Source organism: Dendrobates tinctorius, unplaced genomic scaffold, assembly GCF_039654945.1.
Source record: "Dendrobates tinctorius isolate UK_male_01 unplaced genomic scaffold, ASM3965494v1 ptg000129l, whole genome shotgun sequence".
Lineage (NCBI taxonomy): Eukaryota > Metazoa > Chordata > Amphibia > Anura > Dendrobatidae > Dendrobates > Dendrobates tinctorius.
The window spans coordinates 380843-394115 of NW_027361797.1; the positions used below are offsets into that span (position 1 = coordinate 380843).

Genomic DNA, 13273 nt, shown 5'->3' on the forward strand with positions numbered 1-13273 from the left:
TTTTCTATTCCATTCTATATGACCAACAGCCCGGCTATCTATCATCAGTCCTATAGAAATGAATGGAGCAGAGGCCACACATGCTCACCAATGATCCATTCACACTGGGAACTTTACAGTCCCTGTTCTCTGCAATTGTGGTTGTCAAACTACTACAATCTGGTGCAAGAGTGATTCATGTATTTAATGGGACAAATCCAATAAGGTTAAAGGAGTACTGGTAAATGTTAACAATATTCCATTAATACCTAAGGACATCCCAAAAATGTCTGAAAGTAATGCGTCACCTACTGACTTCAACACGTTTGCCTGCAATAGACATAAACACCCAATATACTCTCACTCTACTATGCTTACATATAAAAAGTTTATTATTAACATTGATATTAGATCAATTGGTGATGTTTAACCATTTAAGAATAAGGATCGGCCATGTAAGGTCATCAACACGGTTGATGCACTGTTCAATTGAGAACAGAAATACTCCATTACTAACCTACACTGCTCAACTGAGAGATGAGCCGCTACCAGAAGTGTCCGGCAGCAGTACGGGCCCTATAAACACTACAGTCAGCAGAACCCTCCGATATGGCAGGATCAGCTGCCCATCTGATATGTACGGGCCGACCGACTCTCCACATGTGTGGAGGGAGACAGGGATTGGGGAGTATGTATATAAATACCTAGTCCCTTTTTTACTCCCACCAGAAGCGGACAGCGACTTCCATGACACATGAACTCTCAGACCAGCTGTGCGTTTGTCCGACAGCTATCTAAGGTGTATGGGCACCTTTAGCTTCTCTCTCCCCTAATGAGTGAACATATATGGTTGTCAAACAGCTATCTATAAGGACTATATTAGCCTGTCTAAGGCTACGTTCACACGTTCAGTATTTTACATCAGTAGCTGTAAGCCAAAACCAGGAGTGGGTGACAAATACAGAAGTGGTGACGTGTTTCTATTATACCAAAGAGAAGAGACGGAGGACGCCACGGTAGAATGTTTCTGGGATCATCTATACCAAATAATATATACTAATGCAAAAACCAAGATGAAGAAAAGCTCTACAAACTGGGATAACCAGAAAAGGTAAAATAGAAAATCCTTTAATAAGTAACAACCACACATAAACAATGGATAAAAACAATTAAAAAGTCAAACACATGACAAGACATGATCAACCGTAATTAGGATGACCAACCCTGTCAGGCAAATAGATGAATAATGTGATCTTCGTAAATCATATACAGGACCCAGGTAAATTAGACCAAGCAAGTCCATGTATCTGACAATTTATACAGCTTATCTTCGTCTTGGTTTTTGCACTAGTGCTTTTATTATACTTTTCCGCTGATTGTTCCACTCCTAATTTCGACTTAAAAATACTGATGTAAATCTTGACCAAATGCTGAACGTGTGAACATGGTCTTAGACAAGCTAAAAATCAGAGAAAGAGTATCCATAGTAATGCTTGTTCCCAATTATCTACCGGATTTAGACAGGTAAAAACGCAGAAAACAAGCAAAACATTTCTTTGTTGGGTGTGATAATTTTTAGACCTGCTTAAAAATTATTGTTACTTACAGCACATCGTCCCTTATAAACAGGACATGTGCTGCAAATTTTGGTCATCATGCCTAAAAAGGCCACTAAATGATCAGTGATCGACTTGCATGTAGCTCATCTGTGATTAAGCCATGTAAACGCAGAAATATTTGTATGGACAGCAGTGTGCCCGCTGGAGTCAGAATTTCCAATCTATTTACAGACAGGGAGACAAAGCATTTATAGATATGTTCTAGAAGTCAATAGAAATAAGTCCAAGTGTAAGTCACAAATGGAGACATCCTGCTTTTCCCACTTTGTATGGTGGTATCCATCATATTCATCTTTGACTTAGTAACATGATGAATGTCCATTACCTACAGGATGACTATTGCTATAACAACAGAGGGCACATGCTGGAGAAAACACTTACTTATAAAATTCTTACTATATAATCAATGGTTTATAAATATACAATGTGTATATGTGAAAGGTGATCTAGCTAGCCGGGTGTCCGAGAAAGCACAGGGAAGCTGCTTTTTGGGAGATAAAGCTTCAAAAGAACATATCTAGGAATCCCTTGGAGGGTGTAGCCGGTACTACCCACTTATCTCTGTGCAGAAAGTCACATATCTTACTGACTGCAAACACATGTACTGGCATTAAAATAAGTCAGAATGCATATACTTATCAGTGAGCTAGAATATATATGTATAAATATATACACATTAAAGTGTACTGATTAAATCTCCCATTGTGAAGGCCACTCAGCCTTATGTGCTGTTTGGTGAATTATCATAATCTCCAGTAACAATTATATAGCGCTTTCCTGACATTTCGAAGGAATTACTCAAATTTTTCTGTAACCATCTGTCCCACTGACATACAGTCATATGTTAAAGTTTGGGCACCCCTATTAATTTTAACCTTTTTTCTTTATAACAATTTTGGTTTTTGCAACAGCTATTTTAGTTTCATATATCTAATAACTGATGGACTGAGTTATATTTCTGGATTCAAATGAGGTTTATTGTACTAACAGAAAATGGGCAATCTGCATTTTAATAAAATTTGACCGGTGCAAAAGTATGGGCACCTCAACATAAAAGTGACATTAATATTTCGTAGATCCTCCTTTTGCAAAAATAACAGCCTCTAGTCGCTTACTGTAGCTATTAATGAGTTCCTGGATCCTGGATGAAGGTATTTGTGACCATTCCTGTTTACAAAACAATTCCAGTTCAGTTAAGTTTGATGGTCGCCGAGCATGCACAGCCCGCTTCAAATCATACCACAGATGTTCAATGATATTCAGGTCTGGGGACTGAGATGGCCATTCCAGAACATTGTAATTGTTCCTCTGCATGAATGCCTGAGTAGATTTGGAGCGGTGTTCTGGATCATTGTCTTGCTGAATTATCCATCCCCTGCGTAACTTCAACTTCGTCACTGATTCTTGCACATTATTGTCAAGAATCTGCTGATACTGAGTTGAATCCATGCGACCCTCAACTTTAACAAGATTCCCGGTGCCGGCATTGGCCACACAGCCCCAAAGCATGATGGAACCTCCACCAAATTTTACTGTGGATAGCAAGTGTTTTTCTTGGAATGCTGTGTTTTTCAGCCTCCATGCATAACGCCTTTTTGTATGACCAAACAACTCAATCTTTGTTTCATCAGTCCACAGGACCTTCTTCCAAAATGTAACTAGCTTGTCCAAATGTGCTTTTGCATACCTCAGGCGACTCTGTTTGTGGCGTGCTTGCAGAAACGGCTTCTTTCGCATCACTCTCCCATACAGCTTCTCCTTGTGCAAAGTGCGCTGTATTGTTGACCGATGCACAGTGACACCATCTGCAGCAAGATGATGCTGCAGGTCTTTGGAGGTGGTCTGTGGATTGTCCTTGACTGTTCTCACCATTCTTCTCTGCCTTTCTGATATTTTTCTTACCCTGCCACTTCTGGGCTTAACAAGAACTGTACCTGTGTTGTTCCATTTCCTTACTATGCTCCTCACAGTGGAAACTGACAGGTTAAATCTCTGAGACAACTTTTTGTATCCTTCCCCTGAAAAGCTATGTTGAATAATCTTTGTTTTCAGATCATTTGACAGTTGTTTTGAGGATCCCATGATGCCACTCTTCATAGGAGAATCAAATAGGAGAACTACTTGCAAGTGGCCACCTTAAATACCTTTTCTCATGATTTGATACACCTGGCTATGAAGTTCAAAGCTCAATGAGGTTACAAAACCAATTTAGTGCTTCAGGAAGTCAGTAAAAAGTAGTTAGGAGTGTTCAAATAAAAAAAATGATAAGGGTGCCCATACTTTTGCACCGGTCAAATTTTGTTTAAATGCAGATTGCACATTTTCTGTTAGTACAATAAACCTCATCTGAATCCAGAAATATAACTGAGTCCATCAGTTTTAGATATGTGAAACTGAAATAGCTGTTGCAAAAACCAAAATTGTTATAAAGAAAAAAGGTTAACATTAATAGGGGTGCCCAAACTTTTACATATGACTGTAACATATATTCTCCTGGAATCCAAGCATGCATGTTTATAGGGGGTCAGGATGGATAAAGGTAAGCCAAAGAAGTGTCCTGCACATAGCACAATTCCCCAATATATGTATATTATACCAAGGGCTCTATTTATTAATGGGAGTGCCCTGATAAAAGAGCAGAAAATAACCATGCGATATTCACTGCCACTGGCGGCCATTTAGGACAGTCGTATTCCGCCCAGGTCACTGGAGACAGACTGCAGTGAAGGTCACGTCACATTAAGCTTGCAGTGTACACTGGCGGTATACACACCGATTTCCTGACGTACACCAGAGACAAGCTCCACCGATGTTTGTCTCTGTACAGGCATGCAGTACCATGTGTCACCCATAGGTTACAGGCCGGAAATCTCAAAAATGGTGCCATAGACTGCTTTCCAGGTGTCTATGGCGACACTGTGTACACGGGTGTGAATGCAGCCATTAACAACTCTTATACAACAGTCTGCAGGAAAGAAGCTGGGAATTGATTCTGTACTTCATTAATAAAATAGTGTAAGTTCATGATATATACTGTAATATTCACTTCAAAATCTCAGTCCCATCTCATGCACTGCATGATACGAGGGGTCCCACCATTGTAACCCTCACCCCCATCTCAACTGGTGAGGCGGCCACACTTCTATGCATGCAAAAAACATGGAGCAGTGGCAGCTCAATGTGTGGCTCTCTCCGTTCACTCTTACGGGAGTTGTGCTGGTCCAGATCCTTCCATGATTTCCACAATAGAGAATGGAGAGAGCTGGGCAAATTCTTGGGCACTTCTCTGCCTTTACGAGGCTGCCATATAAAAGACGAAACAGAAGGCAAAGAACCCTTTAAGTGATATATGTGCCAGCTTCATTTAGGAATAGCCTTTTTACGGTGTTTCCTGATATTTTTATAAACTTAGCTAAGAGCAGAGAGCTGCAGGAAAGTAAATGTGGTGGGACAACCAGAGTGGAGGGAGACTCAATGGGTAAGTAATGGTCACTTTTTCACCGACGGCTTCCAGCAGCGGTCCCCAACCTTTTCTACCTACGTTCAGATGTTGCAGGTCGTGTGGCGCTACAGAAGGGAGAAGACTATTATAGAAATAACCAAGTGATGGCAACGTTTTCTTGCAGTGTTACGCTATCGCCATTAACCCTTACCGCGACTGCTTTACATATTCGCGGTGCGGTTTCATTTAGGACTTGGAACGATTCATAAAATAAATGTAAAATAAGAATTTCTCAGGATTCAGGAAAGCAGAAAACTGAGCCAAAAAAGTGTTAGTAGTCGATTGCAAGTCCATTAATAAATGTAGTTATTTACAATGGGATACATAGACCAGAACACACAGGAAGAGCTAGAGGCTCAGATAGACACAGGGTAAGTCAGCACTGTGTAGGAGATCTAGTCTTACCCCGCAACCAACTGCTCGTCGCTTATAGGACATGGCTCTCTGGAATAGGAACGGGAGGGAGCCATCAACAAAGAAGCGAGACACAACACAACAGTAAGAGCTGCACCGCTACAGAGGCACGGTGCACACATCCCTGTAGGCTACGGCCACACACTTATATCACGCCACAAGATAGAAGAACACATTGTGCAGCATGAAAGCCGTTTACAACCAGCTCCGATTTAAGTAATTTCCCCCCAAAATATATAACTTGCTGTTCTACCCATATGATTTTTGCCCATTGGGCTGTATGGTGCAACAAACTGGAAGCAAAAATGTATTAATGGATCCAAACAGCGGATACAAGGTGCCCGATCCACGCACAGAATGTATCCAGCAATGGCTATAGGATTTCTGCCATGTTTGTTTGACTCTCAAGTGTTGCTACGTTTCCGAGAAAAACACACATTACCAAGCTGGACGGGAGACTAATGGAAAAGGCAGATCCCTAGCCGCGTCTCCCTGCCTGCTCCCCTGGAGTGACAGGTCCCTCCCTATACACACATACAGCAGGAGACTACTGATGAGCGAGCATACTTGTTGCTCGGGTGTCCTCCGACTATTTTGGCATCCTCAGAGATTTAGTTTGTGTCGACGTAGCTGCACGATTTGGGGCTGCTAGCCAGCCTGAATACATGTGGGAATTCCCTAACAAACAGGCAACCCCCACATGTATTCAGGCTGTCCAGCAGCCGCAAATCATGCAGCTGTGTCGACACAAACTAAATCTCTGAGCACATCCAAATACTCAGCGATCACCCGAGCAACGAGTATACTCGCCACTCAAAGGGAGCGGGCAGTGATGGGAAGGGGCGGCATTTAAAGCATCTGTCTCTGAAACAAGCTTGCTTTCAGTGGGAAAAACAAGATAATCTTGTAGTTATGATCCCTTTTAATGGCTAACAAAAATAAAACAAATTTTACGACGTGAGATTTCGAGACTTCTTAGGTCTCATCAGGCATGAATAGGTCGAAGTCGTCATGAAAGCTTGCTTTACAACATTTTATTTTTGTTAGCCATTAAAATGTATCATAACTACAAGATTATTGTCTTGTTTTTCCCACCGAGGGCAAGCTTTTTTCAACTGACTAACAAGGTACAAAACATTTTTTTCTTTCTCTGAAAGGTCACAGCGTTTCAGAGTCAATCATATCTGTCCGACACGGTATCGCCAGAGCCGGATACACGCATGCATCAGCAGTCGGGATCCAATTAATGCTACAAAGTGATGTAGAAATGTGGCCGCTGTCCCAAAAGTCTGTGTGCAGTGCTCGTCTGATCTGCAGTTTTACACAATAGAAACATACTAGACACTGGCTCACCTTGCAGGAAATGTTCATGGTTTACCAGGCAGAAAGCATCCGCAAGCAAAAACAAAATGTTATTCACATATGTATCAGACACTTACATTTCCATAATGTGCGCACATGAGCCAGCAGCGAGGACCTATAACTTATACATACATGGATGACTTACCATGATTAAGGCTAGGCCTGTCCGATGCAATTAATTATAATTTAAGTGGAACCCTTGACGCTAGACTAATAAATTGCTGAGGCTTCCTATCTAAAGGGATGGCTCCCTGCATTTACTTTGCATCTCAAGCTAATCGGGGGCTTTTACTTTCCGTGCTGAGGATTTTCACAGCCAATCTACAGAAGCTGGTGACCTCTGAGCTTATATACATGGACACCTTCACACATCACAATTTTTTGGGGGGCAAATTGTCACCTGTCTGTTCTTGGGATCATTCTCTGTCCAGGTTGGATTGTCATAAGCTGAATTTCTTTGTCCTAGAGATCTGCGTCCGTGAAGCTATCTGGCAGTCATGTATCCAGTGAGTAGTCACAGGGAGAAAAGTGGGGTTATCCTTAAATTAAATGCTTACCCGCAGCAGTCATGCACTGAAATGTGTGAAATATTAGTGCTGTTTAATAGCTAGATGCTTATTTACAGTGGGAGAACTAAGACTTTGTCAGTGATCTGAATCTACGAGGAATCCAGAGCCCGATCCCTTATTACTTTGGAGGCTTTCTTCCCTTCTGCCATTACCACATTTGTTGACTGTACATGGCAATTAAAGAAGCACTCCCTCTAACATTTATCTTACTTATATGTGAGAGCGTGCATGTAACAGTGTAATGTGAATAGAACACTCACCTACCGCTGGTTTCTCTGGTGTCCAGTGCCGGTCTTCTGCTCTTCTCAGTGACGTCACTGTAAATGACGTGACACAGAAGTCTCTGTTATATTGAAAGACTGTGATAGACTTACAGTGTAGTAGGCCCCTCCAGGTCACGCAGAGCGCAGGATGACTCAGACTGTCTGCAGGGCCGTGACGTCATTTAGAAGAGCAAAAGAATGGCGCTGGACACCGGTGAGACTGGCGGTAGGTGAGTACATTAACACTCACACTACATACACACACTTAAATAATAAAATGTTCTGTAAGGAAAAATGGAAGCTAAATCTTACGGTCTATCAGGTGGTGGAGGGTCACAAGCTTAAGCACTGTAGCTTGCTGCAATAGTTATGGAGGTGCAGTGAACCTTGGAGGGAAGCCATCAACAGAAAATGACCTATTGCTTAACTCAGGTTTTTGTTCTACATGTATTTGTGAAAAACACTTGCAATTTTTTTTTCAGATCTCCACGTTTTATTAAAGACAAAAATGTTTAATCTTGCAATTTTCACACTGGCCATTTTTTTTTTCCCACTTATACTTCTGTTGCTTTTTGGAAGAGTTTTCAGCAGGCGCCTTATCATCACAGACAGGAAACACCTATGTACACAGCTGATAACACAGGACCCACCAATCACAACACATGATGTCATAGCTGACCCTGCTCCCCTCCCTTTACGATGACCTTTGCACACCTCATTATTTGCTTCATTACAAAAGATGGGGTCCAAGTCTGTTCACCGCTGCTAATGTACAACCGGGAATCGTGAAACAACAGGAAGAGTCTAAAAAAGCTCCAGTGGCTAGTGGGAAAATAGCAAGACTTGATTTTATATTTTTAAAACGGATTATGAGATGGGATAAAAAGAGAATAGCTAAAAGTTAAATTAAAAACAACATTTTACACAATAACCTCATGTAAACAATAGGTAATTTGCTGAACATAGCTGCCCTTTAGGTCCCCCATACACATTAGCTGAACATGGGCCAGTAATATTGGCCAATGTTGGATTTTTTTCTGCTCCTGATCTAACAAAAAAAATTCAACGCGCCCAGCCATTGTTTTGAACGATTCATCCATTTGACCGAACCAGCCGACAATTGCTCAGTATGGTGGAAATTGTCCAGTGTGTTCGGGCTTTCTTAGGCCAAGTTCCCACAGTGAGTTTTTGACACAGCATATTTTCACTGTGAAAAAAAGGCAGCGTCTTCAAATTTCTGCAAAGTGGATGGGAGTTATAGAAATCTCAAACCCACTGTTCTTTCTGTTTTCTTTAACACTGTGTAAACCAAATTCGCAACATTTCAAATGTGTCTTACAGGTACGTTTCAGTTTTATTTGTAGAAATGTAGAATAAATAGTTCTTCTGATTCACTCTTTCCTCATGGGCAGTTACGGCAGGACCTTAGGTATCCACGGTTACGACCACTAGGAATTAGCTGTCACTATATCCATGGTCGTAACCATGGATACCTAAGGTACTGCAAAGCCTGCACATGGGGAAAGCAACATAGCAAATTAGAAGAACTATACTCCATTCCTAATTGGAGGTATTTGCTAATATTATTATTACACCTACTACATATTGGGAAAAGATCTTAAAGATGGGAATACTCCTTTAAGCACCGTGGTCCTCACACTCAGTACAAAGGTCCACCATACTACTACCTAACCCACTAATACTTGCAGTCCAGAGTAATTTATGTAATCTGAACCAATAGAAAGGACTTCCAGTAAATCAGGATCACTGACCGGTCAAGAGGGTTTGGTGTTTTAAGCTCAGAGATACCTCCTTTTATGTCAGGTGCACTTTCAGTTCAGCCACTCCCTGCTTCTCTTTTGCACAAGCTTATTTTTTTAAAAAAAGGAGATTTTTGTGTACTCACCGTAAAATCTCTTTCTCTTAGCCTCTAATTGGGGGACACAGAACCATGGGTGTTATGCTGCTGTCCACTAGGAGGCGACACTATGCATAATCTGAAAAAGATTAACTTTGGCTCCTCCTCTGCAGTATACACCCCTGGACGGCGTCAGCCTTCTCCAGTTTTGTGCCAAAGCATTAGGAGGAACGTAACCAAATATCATAACCATGCCTGTAAGAAGGCTACTATGTACGAGCTCAAAGAACAATATGAGAACTCAACCGTAAACAACGGCCCATAAGGGCAACAGGGTGGGAGCTGTGTCCCCCAATTAGAGGCTAAGAGAAAGAGATTTTACGGTGAGTACACAAAAATCTCCTTTACTCTGTCGCCTCATTGGGGGACACATAACCATGGGACGTCCCAAAGCAGTCCCTGGGTGGGAAGCAATGGACGAATATTGTGCTAGCAGGTCCCTAAGTTAGGGGCACTGCCGCCTGCAGAACCAGTCTACCCAGGCTCGCATCCGCTGAGGACTGGGTATGAACACTGTAGTGTTTCGTAAACGTGTGTAGGCTAGTCCAAGTGGCCGCCTTACACACTTGTTGTGCCGAAGCCTGATGCCGAATGGCCCAGGAGGCCCCTACTGCCCGTGTAGAGTGTGCCGTGATACCGGCCGGAAGAGGAGAAATGTGAAGTCGGTAGGCCTCATGTATGGTGGACCTGATCCACCTGGCAAGGGTAGCCTTGGAAGCCGGTAGTCCCTTGCGACTACCTTCCGGAAGAATGAAGAGGGAATCAGACTTCCGGAAAGGTGCAGTCCTGGACACGTAAATCCGCAATGCTCTGACGAGGTCAAGCGTATGCAGAGCCTTCTCCACTCTATGAACCGGAACCGGGCAAAGGGATGGCAGTGAAATCTCCTCATTGAGGTGAAAGTTGGACACAACCTTCGGAAGGAAGGATGGTACCGTGCGGAGAACCACCTTGTCCTGGTGAAAAGCTAGGAAAGGCCGTCTGCAGGAAAGTGCTGACAATTCCGACACTCTGCGTAACGAGGTGATCGCCACTAGAAAAACCACTTTCTGAGACAGAATGGAGAGTGGAACTCCTCTAAGAGGTTCGAAGGGTGGAGCTTGCAATGCTGTCAGGACCAGATTGAGGTCCCACGTATCCAGCGGACGTTTGTAGGGAGGAACCAATCGGGGAAACTCCCTGGATGAAAGTCCTTACTTGCGGTTTAATAGCAATGCGCTTTTGAAAAAGGACTGAAAGCGCCGACACCTGACTCTTAAGCGAACTTAAGGATAGCTTGGCGTCTAGGCCCGATTGAAGAAAACCTAGTACCTTCGGGAGGGAATAAGGGAGTGGGACTTGTCCATGAGATTCGCACCAAGAAAAGAAAGCTCTCCAGGTACGATAATAGAGCTTGGAGGAGGCAGGCTTCCTTGCCCTGATCATAGTTGCAATGACTGCCGGTGAAAAACCTGCCTGGGTTAGAATCCAGGTTTCAAGGGCCATGCCGTCAAATTGAGAGCCCCTGAATTCTGGCGGAAGAACGGACCTTGAGACAGAAGGTCGTGACGGTCGGGTAGACGCCAGGGGGCGTCTGCTGTAAGGCTGGTTTCACATTCGCGCTTTTTAAGCGCACGCACGGCCGGGGGTAGCTCCGCCCCCGAGCCGGCTCTCTGCCCGGCGTGCCCGCCCCTTCCTTGTAGCGCCGCCTCCTAGCGCACAGCGGCGCCTGCGATCGGCGCACCCTATCTTTAGCATAGGGTGCGCAGATCGTGCGCAGGCCGTGCGCTAGTTGAGCTTTGACCTGCGCTGCGCACTTTTGACGGTGCGCCGTGCGCGCCAAAATCCGAAAAGTTTGATTTTGGCGCGCACGGCGCACCGTCAAAAGTGTGCAGCGCAGGTCAAAGCGCAACTAGCGCACGGCCTGCGCACGATCTGCGCACCCTATGCTAAAGATAGGGTGCGCCGATCACAGGCGCCGCTGTGCGCTAGGAGGCGGCGCTACAAGGAAGGGGCGGGCACGCCGGGCAGAGAGCCGGCTCGGGGGCGGAGCTACCCCCGGCCGTGCGTGCGCTTAAAAAGCGCGAATGTGAAACCAGCCTAAGTTGGACGATGTCGGTGTACCATGTACGTCTGGGCCAGTCTGGCGCGATGAGGATGGTCGGAACTCCCTCTTGCTTTATCTTCCTCACGACCCTGGAGATTAGGGGGAGGGGTGGAAAAATGTACAGGAGTCAGAACTGGGACCAGTCCTGGACCAGGGCATCCGCTCCGAGCGACCGCGGGTCGTGTGTCCTGGCCATGAAATTGGGGACCTTGGTATTGAGATGGGATGCCATTAGGTCCACCTCCGGGGTTCCCCAGCGTTGACAGATCTGGTAAAAAATCTCGGGATGGAGAGACCACTCCCCCGAGTCCATTCCTTGCCTGCTGAGGAAGTCGGCTTCCCAGTTTTCTACACCCGGAATGTGGACCGCAGAAAGTACCGACCTCGTGTCTTCCGCCCAGCGGAGGATATGAGCCACTTCTCTCATCGCCTGGGCGCTGCGGGTCCCGCCTTGGTGGTTCACGTATGCCACAGCCGTGGCATTGTCCGACTGTATCCGTATGTGCGAGGCTGCAAGCAAGTGATGAAAGGCTCTCAGTGCCAAGAGGATGACCCTGATTTCCAGAACATTGATGGGCAATGTCACTTCCCTCAGTGACCACTTGCCCTTTGCCCTGTGATGTAGGTGCACCGCCCCCCAGCCTGTCAGGCTTGCATCGGTAGTCAGGATCTTCCATTGTCCTGAGAGGAAGGGCTTCCCTCGTGTAAGCGAGGTTGGTTTGAGCCACCAATGCAGGGACCTCCTGGTTGATGATGTCAACCTGAACTCCCTGTCGAGGAAGAAGGGGTTCCTGTCCCAAGATCTGAGTATGGCTAGTTGAAGGACCCTGAGGTGAAACTGGGCAAATGGCACTGCCTCTATTGCTGCTGCCATCCGGCCGAGGACTCTCATGGCAAACCAGAGAGATCGAGGAGGACTGCGAAGGAGTGTACGAACTCCCAGACGGATGGCCAGTGTCTTGTCCTTGGGAAGGAGCACCAGGCCCCTGGAGGTGTCGAATACCATTCCCAGGAATGTTAGAGTCCGAGTTGGGATAGTCGACGATTTCTGTAGGTTGACTAGCCATCCCAGGCGACTCAGAGTGTCTAGTGTGATTGAGACACTGACCTCGCAGTCTTTGAAAGTGGGAGACTTGATGAGGAGGTCGTCCAGGTACGGAACGACTAGAATGCCTCTTGAGTGCAGAACGTCCATGGTGGCCGCCATGACTTTGGTGAACGTTCTTGGAGCCGTGGCGAGTCCGAACGGAAGGGCGACAAACTGGTAGTGGTTTTGGTTGACCGCGAACCTGAGAAACCTTTGGTGGGCGGGAGCAATTGGTATGTGCAGATACGCATCCTGTATGTCTATGGAGGCGAGGTATTCTCCCTGCTCCATGGATGCAATGATGGACCGGAGGGACTCCATGCGGAAATGACGGACCCGTACGTAATTGTTGAGCTGTTTTAGGTCCAGTATGGGTCGGACGCTGCCTCCTTTCTTGGGGACTACAAACAAATTTGAGTAGAACCCTCGGAATCTCTCGTTCGCGGGAACCGGCACCACAACTCCTGATTGAAG

General features: G+C 45.1%; 1 protein-coding gene across 6 annotated transcripts in view; it reads right to left on the minus strand.

Moving 5' to 3' along the window:
• Positions 1-13273, minus strand: part of NPRL3 (NPR3 like, GATOR1 complex subunit) — an 80965-nt gene that overhangs the window by 58458 nt on the left and 9234 nt on the right. For 4 of the 6 annotated variants that reach the window (XM_073542749.1, XM_073542746.1, XM_073542747.1 and 1 more), the window contains exon 4: positions 5506-5544. The exons of 1 other annotated variant lie outside the window; for it this stretch is intronic. In XM_073542749.1, the coding sequence (XP_073398850.1) occupies positions 5506-5544 (39 nt within the window). Of the gene's footprint in view, positions 1-5505; positions 5545-6867; positions 7658-13273 lie in introns of those variants that run through there. One more of the 6 variants, XM_073542752.1, reaches the window with a different exon arrangement.